Here is a 12,399-nt window from a genome sequence, read left to right as displayed (position 1 = left end):
CTTAAGTATTATAATTACTTATTTCATTTAGGCTTATTAAAAATTATATTAAATTAGATATATGTGTGTGTATGTGTGGTGGTAGTGGTGGTGATGGTGGTGGGCATGCATTAAAATAAATAAAGTCTACAGGTAAATATCATCTTCATATCTTTTATGGAAGTTGTTGAGAAATATTATTATTTCTTAGTAAATTATTTATTTGAGTCTATATCATCCATACAAGAGAAGTTATTGCAATCCCAAACAATTATCGACTAAGGGTGGTCCAAAGCTTCAAAGAGTATGAAAGACCCCCTCCTATTTCATTGAAATTTCAGGGGGAGAGTGAGAACTCGAACTCATGATTAGTTCTCGCTAGGTAAAATTTAATCGACAAGGATAGATTTTTAAAAATCCCCATCAAATTCAACTTGATTTTCCACTAATCCAAATTAATTTGGGCAATTACGATAAGTCTCAAACTAAGTTTTAGAACTAGGGTTAGAATGACATGTAAGCGCGAAATTGGAATTACTTAAAGCAAAATACTTATAGGGTAATATGTCAATCATTTATCTCACACGTGAATGAATCTTATTCATAAAAGTCACAAATCCACTCCTATGTACTCATTGTTGTTCCAATTCGGTGAGTTGACTTGTGACTCGGCTTCATTCATCCAATTTTAGACAGAGGCAGATCAAATTGAGAGGACTAGACTCACCCCCAAGTCTGCCTGAATCTCGATCTAACTCGGGCAGTACAACTCAGAAATTGGGTACCTTTCCCGTTCTGATCCTGATCCTGTTCCGTTCCTTTTCCCGCGCGCGCCAGTGGCTGTTTCTGTCATTCTTCAAATCGCTAGGGGCAACGATCGGAATAAGACGAAAAGAAGTAGCGAAGCGCGGATAAAGAAGCTTGGGCGAGAAGAAAGCTTGTCCGCCATTTATGTTATCGGGGCGACAGATTCACGGTACCGAGTCCGAACCTGACCTTCAGTCACTGGTTCGGTGTCTCACCGAGCCTGGGGAATCGACATAGAGAGGTGGGGATTCCCCTCCGGACCAATGCCTTTTCCGCTCTGAACCAAACCCAACGGCTCCATTTCCCGCCTAAATATACTGAAGCTCAGTCAGGACCTGACTGAATGCTTCTCTCCTCCTCTTTCGAGTTCTCGTCTGCTGGCTGTGCTCTCACGGATGGCAAGGTAGACGATAACAAAACCCCTTTTTCTTATCGGTTGCATTAGATGTGAAGAATCTGAAGATTGATTAATGCATACTGTAGTTATCTTGTTTTCTGTGAATAAATGACTATGCGCCGAATTGGGAAATCAGAAATTTCACTCTTCGACTTCTTAATCATAGTCCTTTTTCTTCTTCTTTAATTTGTTCTCAGTTTTGGTACAGTCGACGCCGCTAATTTAAGTGAGGGGAGGGGTTTATGTCTGGTTACCCCCAATACTTCCGTACTTGAGATTAATGGGGAGTCAAATAATGGAATCTAACCACTATTTTGAGAAATGAATACACTTTTGTAGCTGCTTAGATTGGGTACAAGTGCTGTTCATCTTAAAATTTGGGTTGGCACAGTAAAAAGGGAGTATACCAAGGTAGAGTGTAAAGATTATGCATTTCAGTTTGTGTTGAAGTCTATAAACATACGTCAAGAGAAAAATAAGGTGGACGATGCCAGTAGTTTTTATTGAGTAGCAGGAATATGTCAACTTGATAAGGACTAAGAACGAACTTCATCAGACTAGATGAAAATATATTTAAATAAATGAAGTGAGTGCAAATTTGTGGATTACCTTCAACTACAAGAGGAATTGCTTAGACCTTCATCTCAGTTTGTATGACATGAGTGTTGAAGCACAATTTATCTCAACATGTTGACCCTCAGCAGTGGGTCTTTGCAGGGGAGATTAGTATTAACTGATGGAGTCCAATTTGAGATCTTAGATCTTGAAAATAATAGCTACAGACTTTCATCCTGTTACACTTCTGCTTTACATGGACATAACTCAATTTGATTCCCAAGTTCATTTTTTTTCCTCTTCAAATGGAACAAAATCTTGATTTTATATGATGACATACTGATACTTCTGGTACTTCTATTAATGTTTCTTTCAACAAAACATTTTAGAAAGGCAGGCATTCCTGTGTAGATAGATAATGTGAAAATCATAGTGCTTCTTCTTCAAAGTTTCTTTTTGGTATTCTGTTCCTAGTCCTTTGATAAAGTCTTATATTTGTGGAGTTTCCTACTCATTACCAATAATTAGAAACAGTTCATCATGTTTATCATAGTCTTTTTGGGTGTTTATATGATACTCTGCTCTAAAAATTATAATGGAGATAAGAATTTTTTTTTTTTTTCTTGGTCTCATTTGAACACATTCTTATGCAGTGTCTTTTCTTTCGTGAAGCTTGTTGCTGCAAATAGTATAAACTTTTTGTTTAGCATTTTCTGTTAGAACGAACTTAAAAAGGTAGCTTTAAACATGTGTGTTGCAGGTCATGGCTTATCAGCAGTAGGGGGCTTGCTGGGAAAGTCAAGTATGCTACTCAAGCTTCTAAGCATCAAATTAAAGAATGGAGTACAGATGCAAATAGGGAATGCCCAAACTGTCATCATCTAATTGATAATAGTGATGTAAGTTAAGCCATTTACTTTTATTGTTTACATTTGCATCAATTTTTCATGAGAGAACCAGTATTTTCTTCAAATTCTCTCCAGATTTGTTTATTTTCTCTTGTTAAAATTGCTCTTAGCCTCATTCTGTATTATCATTTTCAATACGAGTTTGGCATCTTTAGTTTTTTTTTGTGGTGTATGTCAATGATACAGTAATTTGCTGAGAGAATTTTAGTTAAGGAAGTTCATTAAGGAAGCAAAATTTTAAAAGGCTTTTATTTGTATCCATTTTTTATTTTTCTGAAAGTGAGATATCAAACCGGTTTGTATCTGAAAGTGCTAAATCTGCTGTAAGTTACTGAGATCTTTAGTATTTGAAACGTCATTGGTCCCTGTTGTACAAAACTTGTGGTATGTATTTTTACATTTTTATATTATTTTTTGGTTAAGTGATAAGAAATATGTTAAGCAGGAAATCTAACTGTTTGAATGCTGGAGTAGAGCCAATGCATATAAAAATAAAGACCTTAAGCCCAAAGTAGCAAGAAGGATGTAGGCCCCTCCAACTGTTTCAAAATTATCTGATCTAAAACTGAACATATCAGCTGCAACTCTGATGAGCAATGGAAGATGTTCTGTTTTTCATGCAGACAGGGTCAAGCTATACCTCAGAAAATATCTTCTGTTCCCAAGGCTCAATAATATGAAAGGAAGAATCGGCATGTGGGAAATAGAACACATGCCGGCTTAAAGTTGAAAATAAATTCTGGAGTAACTTTTCTTTTTGTAGTACTCTTGCCCTCCTCTCTTGTTCGTTCAAATTCATATTAATGGAAAGCCAATCACAATTACAAAACCAAAAAGTGGAGACTAGTGTGTGGGTATTATGTGCGTAAAGTGCAAACTAAAAGGGTGAAGACTATATTCTATAAGACTAGTGCTGGAGCAAGAGACTTTTTTAGGTTGTTAGTGATAAGAACCTCTTCAAGGTCTTATGTTCTCAGCTTGCAAAGAAAGAATTAGGCTTTGACATTTAGGAAGAAGGCTGAAATTTGGGTGTGAATGGATTGAGAGAAGGCTTGTAAGGGTGATAAGGGAGATTGAGAGGAGGCAAGAGGGACCTTGTGGGATCTCGGGGATGGGGAGTAAGAGGGCTTCTAGGCAAGGGAGATCGAGATAGATAGATAGATAGAGAAAGAGAGACAGAGAGTTAGAGAGAGAGAGAGGGAAAGAGAGAAGTGGAGAGAAGGGGACGAGCTCTATGAGAGGGAGAGGGGAGTAAGGCAAGAGAGACTTGGGGAATAGGCTTGACTCATTTTCCTTCAACCAAAATCCTTATATATACTTTTCTCATTACATGTTTATGGATACTCCTCAATCAATTAGGCTCCTAATTACATCAATCAAGGGAAGATTACAAAATCAATGAAGAGAATCTAGTAAACTTCTAAATCAATTACAAACTTATTTCTAGAGATTCTTTAAGAGAGGAAAATAGAAATTATAGGAATCTATCAAAAAGACAAAGCTAGGACTCCCATTTCTACCCTTGACTTTTGGCCTTATTTTCACTTTTGCCCTTAAGTGGCATTTTTCCTTTTCCTACACCCCCATGCATGTGCTTGGGTCCACATGTCCACCACCTTTTCTCTTGCTTCTTCTTCCTACTACCTTGATGTTTTTGAGGATTTTAGGGTTGCTATCAATTTGGGAGTTGGTTACACAAGAAATCTGAATACGGTAAGAGTAGCAGACATTGAGAATGTAATGTGGGTTGTGCTACAAAACTAGGAAAAATGAAATTAGAAATTTACATATCAGAGATCAGTCAGAAGTAAAGTCAATGGATGAAAATAAGAGAGTTTCTTTAGATGGGTTGAGCATGTTCCATGGAGACCTTGCTGTGCACTGGTTCAAGAGATTTCTTGGACCAACAAAAGATAGAAGTGGGCCGAAATTGAGATGGTTGGGTAGAAGTGGTTAGTGAAGAATTAAGGGAGGCCGAAACCTAACATTGATACGAGCAATTTTTAGTGTAGAACAGTGTGTTCATGGAGCTGACACCACCACATAATTGTGACTAGGTTATGATGTTGATTATCATTTTATATGCACTCAAATTTTCCAGAAAAAAAAAATATCTAGTTAATTTCAACATTGATTTGACCATATTGTGCACAATATATATATATATATATATATATATATATATTTTTTTTTTTTTTTTATTATTGCTGTTTGATTATTTGAGTCTTACAAATTTATGTTGTTCTATCTACTTGTTCTTTAGTCAAAATCCATTTAAGCAGACTTATCAAGTTAAAATTCTGCATGCATAATGTGATTTTTCAGTATATTAGTGGAAGCAAAAGATATCTCTCCCAAGGAGGATTTTTTTTTTCTGGTATTGAATAATAAGAACTTAAAATTTAGTTGGATGGACAGTTTCATAGAAAGATCACACACATGTAGGAACCTGTACTCATTCTTATTTTGTGGTGCTTCTTTTGTTCTAGGTTGCAACTGAATGGCCTGGGCTGCCTGCTGGTGTTAAATTTGATCCATCTGATATTGAGCTCTTGGAACATTTAGAAGGCAAACTTGGTCTCCGAAAGACTCATATGTTTATTGATGAATTTATTCCTACAATCAAAAAGGATGAGGGAATTTGCTACACACATCCTAAAGACCTTCCCGGTGAGGCAACCGTCTTCATTTCTGTCTTTTAGAACTCGATTAGTTCTCTAAGCTAAAAAGATTAGTGAAAGTAAAATTTATCATTAAAGCTGGCAGTACCTAAATATTTCAGCTAATGGATTCTAGTTCAACATGGCTCCACATGGCCTTCTAAGTAGATATTATTTAGCATAGACCCATCTCTGTGTTACCTCTCATTACAGTCTGATCCACATAAATTCCAGGTTCAAGTAAATCAATTCAATTTTATCTGCCGCACCACTCCTTTTACCTAAAACAACTCTCTTGTGTCCCTTTCTGATCTGAGAAAGATGATTTATTTTTACTAGCAACATCTTGCTTTTCCTACAGGTATCACGGAGGATGGTAATTGTGCCCATTTCTTCCATCGAACTTCCAATGCCTATGCCACTGGTCATCGTAAGCACCGAAAGATCCATGGTCAACATAGTTCCTTAGGGGAACAAGTGAGGTGGCATAAGACAGGTGTAACCAAGCCGGTAATGCAGAATGGAATTCAGAAAGGATTTAAGAAGATAATGGTTCTTTACAAAAGTTCGAAGAAGTGTTCCAAGGCAGATAAAATGAATTGGAAGTTGCACCAGTATCATCTTGGGACTGAAGAAAATGAGAATGAAGGTGAATTTGTTGTTTCAAAAATTTTCTACGAACAGAAGCAGAAGCCGTCAACTGAAGAAGTTGATGATAATAATGTTGGGAGCGAAGAGGATGAGAACAAAGGAGAGATTTTGGTCTCTGCAAATCCCCAGCAGCAGCAGAAGCAGCTGATTCACAAAAGAGACGATAATGATTTAACTCATGAAGATTCTGCTTTGGAAACAGTTAGATATAGTCCGACAACTCCCAAGACGAATCCGCCCCATCCACCTAGACAAGGAAGTTATCATCTGAAAGATGAATTTGATGAAGAGGAACATCAGGTTTTTCCTACTCAGGTATGTAGAGTTTTGTTCTTCATATTTTTTTTACTGTTTCAAAACCCTGGTCTGTAAACCTGATCGGTCAGTTATTTGTATTTTATGTATAGAAGGTCACAGAGAATTTTTCAGAAACACTTGAAACTCAACCAGCTACTGTAAATCTCAAGGATGATTGGGTGGAGCCTCCATGGTGGGTAGGCAAATCTCAGGCAGTGAAGGAGCCAATCCTGAAGAAGACACAGGACTTGCTTCTATGTAATGAAATCCTTGATGCCTATCCTCTTGAAGAACCGGGATTAAGTAACATTCCTTACTTCTCAGAGTTTGATCAGCAAGCAAGAGACCTCAATCCAATGTCTGGGATTTCTGACCTTGATAACATACAGCTTGATTCACAGCTAGATTTTGAACTTTCTGTATGTTTTCTTCTTGTTATCTTCATCTGCAATTGTTTCATAATACATAGTCCTACTACTTCCAATCGCTTCTACTCATTTCTTCTCTTATAATTCTTCTTTTCTGTTGTAAATGCAGGACTTGCAATTTTGTTCTCAGGAAAGCTTCTCGGGTTGGTTGGACAAGATTTAGTATGGAAAGCATTCTTCCCAAAGTGATTACAAGGAATGCAACTATAGAACTTGAACGTTCTGCAACAAGATCACCCCAAATCCTTACAATGTAATTGGCTTTGAAGTTCTTCATTTGTGATGGGACAATCGTTGTACTTAATGGAGAGATTGTTTGCCTGTAATCTAATCTTTTGATGACATAGAAATGAGACTTAAAATACTGTCTTCAAACACTCAGGAAAGAAAGGAAACATAAAGTTTACAGGATTGAAACCAGAATTTTTATCCAACAGGGTGGAAAATTCAGAGTTCACCAAATTGTGCAAGAGCTTTTGGAGAGACCGTTTAGAATAATTCATTTTGTACATTAATGTAATTCCAAGTTTTAGACTGTTGATTCATGACTCGGTGAATCGACTCAGCTTGACTAAGGTTGATGTGTTTCTCGCCCGAAAATGGTCTTTTTTGGGTCTTAACTCAGTTCAATATGATTAGATGTAACTCGGTTTAGCGTGGTCAACTCGGCTTATACTTATGTTGGACTTGAATAATTTGAAGTGGACTTAGTCAGACGCTATACTCAAATCTTACAAAATTTTAACTAAAAATGACAGAAATTTTTTTAATTAAAATTCATAAAAATAAAATTTGTTTCTATAATCCCTGCGGTTCATTATTCAGTCAAGAAAACTAAAAAAATCCTTCTTTTCACAAATTTGCATCGATCAGAAGTTCTATTCTTTGTAATATTTATGAAGAGAACATGCATCAGAGAGAATTTGTTTAGATGTAATAATGCCCCCAGTACTAAATTCCCGGAACTCAGGAGTCTCCGTCTTCCTTCAGGTTTGAAGCTCCAGTGAGATCAGAATTGTGTAAAAATAACAGGCATTTATGGAACCAACTGAAAATGATAACAAACCTCTAAAAATATGTGGAGAATAACAAAAGAAGGTTATATGTAAAAGCACAAGAAACAACCTTAAAATAAACAGATTATGAAGGGGAATAGAGATAGAGAGTGTGATAATGTTCTCCGTAGTTCAGACATCCAAGCAAAAATCCACCAAAAATGATGAACAAAAATGAATTCTTAATCGAACTACTGAAAAAATAGTAATCTGACTGGTGACATCAACTTTCTATAATCAGAAGACTGATAAAATGATAATCAAATAACATAAACATCCTTAAATCAGTTTGTTTGGTGTGAATATGTTCAAGGAGTAAGCCCCAGATTCTACTAAACTTTTATTTTTATTTTTTTGGAGCTTCTGTGACTAAAATCTCAGGAAAGGGTTTGAGTACCAGATATGAGTTTTGGTGAAAACCCTAATATCTGTGTTGGATGCTTACACTCCACAGGCCACACTGACTCCCCCTGCAGTGACTAGTCAGAGGAGAGCCGTCTTCCCTAAAAAGGCCCAAAACCAGAAACCCAAGAAAGATCAGTGTGAAACACAGAAGCCTGAGGACGGCTAGGTGTTCCTTCATTCCCAAGGTCAACCCTACCCCCTCCTCCCCACGCGTGCCAGCAAGCACAGGCACGTGTACACAGGTGTCGAATGATTGGTGGTGGGATGATCTCTGATCACAGGCCAATATCCTTCCAAGAATCCACGTGAAAGCAACCAGTCTTCTTACAGCAGCTGTTGATGAGTTAATGACTTGCTTAATCTCCCTCAATTGAATGCAGTAAGTCTCAACTGTAGGCTCTGGTGCTAGTGTTATTTACTGATTCACTCTTCCGTGTGTTTTTTCTTTCTGGGGTTCTAAAATTTGCAGGCTTTTTGTGTAGAGGGATGGAAGTTTGTAGAGACAAAATGATCAGGAGAGGCCTGGAGGACTGAGAGTTTAGCAGTGGGGAGGGGGACAAATATGACAAAAAGATAGAGAGAGATTTGGGGCCTCTCACCTTCACAGTTGCTTAAAATAGTTTGGGCCGTTGAAATGTGAAAACACATCAAAGCTGCAGAGAGATGTCGATTGGAGGCTTTAGGCTAGCAGCTGAACTGCTGGGTCCTTGCATGCAGGTCGTCTTCTCTGTTCTTCTTTTTGCCTTTTTTGTGGTTTGCTGCTACGAGGAGGTTCTCCTCTTAATAAGAGTGTGATATAAAGGCGCCCGTTTAGGTTCGAGGCCTCCCCTCCTCCCCCTATTGACAAGAAATCGGTGACAGAGGCATATACACAAACACATAGGGGCTGTTTGCAGGTGTTCTTGCTTTTTGTCCCCCATGTGTGCTCTTCCAGAGATTTAATGACTATGATACAGTCATGGATCATGCCATGTGATTTACACATATCGTCATGGCTCCTACTACACGGTTCAGAAGATTCTGAGCTATGATTCCAGAAATCAAATGGGTCGGCATGAAGACAACACACACATCATTCGGCCAAGGGAACATGGAGTGTTAAGAAGCTAGTTTAAGAGCTGAGAGCTATGGTTGACTAATACAAGAACAGTTGTACCTGATTAATTAATTCCAGTCTTGATGCTGCTTTAAAAAAATAGGAGCACACTTACTATTCTTTCTCTTTTTCTTCTGTCGAACCAAAAAACATTCCCGTTAATGGAAACTGAGGAAGAAAGATGAGAAAGTAGACCTTGATCCGAGAAAAGAGTTGAAGCTATTAGAAGAGGTCGAAGGAATCACAAAGGTCGCCGTAATTACCAGAATCCTGACACGATGTATACTGTCCAGGATTTGATCCTGCAAATTTGAGGGAGAGAGAGAAACCATTCAAGGAGTTATCTTCTCTAGTTGTCCTCGTTAAATTTCTCCTAAAAGATTGAGTTCCCTCAGCTAACCAATTGGATTCCCCTTAAGAGCTTAATTATTTCCTAATTTCCACTAAACACTAGCAGGTTGATTTTCTTCCTCCCAGTTGTTATATTTCAGTAGTTAATTCTAACTATAAGCTTAAAATACTATAAAAAAATTTTAAAATTAACCTTTTCACCATTTTTATTAGAAAATTATTGAATTTTGATCAGATTAATTAGCCAAGTATTCATGTTTTAAGCAAAAAAACCATTTTCCTTATGTGAGAATTGAAAATCCTACACTTGGAGTATGTAAACATTTATACGAAAACTTAGGGTTACGTAATCGATTAAGCGTTATTAATTTTCGAGTCATTCAAATAAAAGGGTTTTAACAATTAAGTTGATAGAAACTTGCACTACTTAAGGATATATAATCTCGGTTAATTAATAATGAAACAAAATATGATCAATATCATGCAGTCATGTCGACAAGTTTGCGGTTGAGCAAATCTAAATAAGCTTGTTTTAAAGAACGATCACTACTTCTGGAAGTAGGAAATTTGTTGAGATTTTTTGTGGAGGGATTAAAGATCGAAAGCTTTCATTGATTCAATAGAAGCATGTTATGGTTTTGCTTGACTATCTTAGACTTTTAGTTACTCAAGTAAACACATTGCAAACAATTCAGATAAGTTTTCTTCCTTGACTCATTGTCTTGGTAGTAGTTATGTTATCACTAGTGATCTAAATCTTAAATCTTAAACCCTAAAACATTACTTAGAACTAGAGATGTCTTTTTGGTTCCTTCTTTTTGTTTCGATTTATTTTTTATCTCTTAGGTTATTTCAACCACATTGTGTCGAATTTTTGTTTACACTTATTTATGTATTTTTGAAAGACCATTTGAGCAAGGAGATTCTCGCTAGAGGCCATATGTAAGACTGTTCACGATTCGTTACTTAAGTGACCCATCCGTCGTCGGTTTTCCATTGTTGGCGGTCGCCAATTACAATCTTACGAAATCCCGTCAGTTTAGTGGTCTCCTTTGATGGAGAGGAGGCTATAAGAGGGAGTCTGGTCTAGCAGAGGCATGTCTAAACGTTGTTATCGATGAACTTCTACGATAGACAAGACAACACCGTTCACACTGTTCGCCAAAGATGAAGACGCCGAACACCGAAAATTGATGCCATGTCAAGAGGTATGTTCATGAGTTTTATTTATATTTTTATTGAGAAATTCACGATATAAAGATCCAACTCCATAAACAATTCTGGATTAAGATTTCTCCCACCATTACAGTTTTATTCGGTCTTGTTACTTACAGATATTAGAGTTATAAGACAAGAAATAAGTATTATGAAATTTCTTCGCAAATCTTAAACAAGAGTAAATAAACCAGTTAGAGATAGAAAATCATATTAAAGAGTAATATTTATAAGATCTTAATATTCAACTGTAATTAAAAGTATTATTTTCAAATATTGCAATATTATCACAAATTTCTTCCCTGTCCATTCATTCTTAAAAATTATTAAACATAAAAATTAGTATTATATATTATTTGTCTTCTACTGGATTTGATTCAAATGGATTTGGATAACCAAAGTTTCTAATCGAAAAAGCTGTATCTGTCAGGATTTCTATCATTCAAGGGAAGAGGGCGAACTTAGATTTTGCTACAGAAAAGACTATAACACTGATCTAGTTTCATACAAAGAAAATTTATTAGTTACAGTAATGATCTCGATTTTAATCCTTCAGCTCCAACTGAATGGAGGTTTTCAGCCAATTTAATCAAATCTAAGAGCCGCAGAAATGGAGGTTGTCAATCACAATTTCAGTGTCTTCAACCTTGAGGGAGATGATCGAGCAGCAGGTCAGAGTTCAGACTTCAGACTTCAGACTTCACACCCATTTTTACTCTCCAATCGTCGCACAGAATCAAGACATCTGAAAGGTGATGGACCCATGTATGCTACTGGGTTTCCCCCGGAGCTCTGCAGCGACGGTTGTTTTCCTACCATTTCTGCAAATTTGTCTTGTCATCGTTTTCTGAAATCTGAGTTCTGAATATATCCTTTCTTCTCTCTCTCTATCAGATATCAGAGTTCTATCTCCTGTAGGGCTCCTTTTCCAAAGTGTACTTGCTAGTCGCTAGGGTTTTCAAGTTCATGGGTGATATTTCTTGAGAAAACCCGGAAGAAGATGAAGATAATCGTTTACGTAAGGAGAGATGCAGGGAGGTCAGGTTATTTAAGGAGAGTTGCAACTGATGCTCGTCTTCCTTCTTCCCATAATTCGAATTCGGAACTCATAATCGCTCCCTTTAATTAATATTTCTTTACCCGACGTACCAAACAACTACCGAGAATTTAAAACCCACTCATGCACGCTTCAAATCCGTCAAAACCAGCAATACCCATACCGCACTTTACTGAAAATTCGTGGGAAATGATCAAATCAGTGGACGTAGTAATGATTGTACATTTATACTGCAATTTCGTCTTCTTCTTCTTCTTCACGAGTTCATCCTCCTCTCACCTGCAGTTCCCCGGACATGGCGTTCGAGACAATCTTTTCTGTTCGGAAACACAAAAAGTACAGAAAATATTCCTTCGATGGGAATTCATGGATTTTGCTACCTCGTCTTCATTTATGTCTCTTTTCATTTTTTCTCGGGAAAAAAATTTCTTCTGATTTTGCATTCCAGCTATTCGTGAGATGGAAGGCCTTCTCCTCGAATCAGACTCAGAATCAGGAAAGAGAAAAAAAAAAAAAAAAAACAGGAATGAAAACTGAA

At 37.0% G+C, this 12,399-nt stretch overlaps 1 protein-coding gene across 3 annotated transcripts; it reads left to right on the top strand.

Annotated features, from left to right (window-relative positions):
• Nucleotides 1-1,032: 1,032 nt before the first annotated feature.
• Nucleotides 1,033-7,093, top strand: LOC137963544 (SUPPRESSOR OF GAMMA RESPONSE 1-like). Of its 3 annotated transcripts, none has more exons than XM_068810662.1 (6): nt 1,033-1,189; nt 2,499-2,637; nt 5,136-5,316; nt 5,668-6,272; nt 6,425-6,673; nt 6,792-7,093. In XM_068810662.1, exons 1-6 carry the CDS (start codon nt 1,182-1,184, stop codon nt 6,843-6,845), a joined length of 1,236 nt encoding a protein of 411 aa, XP_068666763.1. In that variant the 5' UTR covers nt 1,033-1,181; the 3' UTR covers nt 6,846-7,093. The 3 variants fall into 3 exon arrangements, with proteins under 3 accessions (XP_068666763.1, XP_068666762.1, XP_068666761.1); XM_068810661.1 differs by having other exon boundaries at nt 1,034-1,189; nt 6,368-6,673; XM_068810660.1 differs by having other exon boundaries at nt 1,034-1,189; nt 6,365-6,673.
• Nucleotides 7,094-12,399: the final 5,306 nt, after the last annotated feature.

This window comes from Aristolochia californica, unplaced genomic scaffold (assembly GCF_029961685.1).
Source record: "Aristolochia californica isolate CCGP_79_NKW_82.1479 unplaced genomic scaffold, dmAriCali1.0.hap1 SCAF_4, whole genome shotgun sequence".
In the NCBI taxonomy this organism is placed as follows: Eukaryota; Viridiplantae; Streptophyta; class Magnoliopsida; order Piperales; family Aristolochiaceae; genus Aristolochia; species Aristolochia californica.
Note: the sequence above shows the minus strand (reverse complement) of the source record. Positions and strands in the feature narration are given on the sequence as shown.

Bases quoted from the DNA above. Each gene is read 5' to 3' on its own strand.
- LOC137963544 (XM_068810660.1), top strand. The intron at 5,317-5,667 runs GTGAGGCAACCG...CTTTTCCTACAG, and splicing joins ACATCCTAAAGACCTTCCCG to GTATCACGGAGGATGGTAAT. The intron at 6,674-6,791 runs GTATGTTTTCTT...TTGTAAATGCAG, and splicing joins AGCTAGATTTTGAACTTTCT to GACTTGCAATTTTGTTCTCA.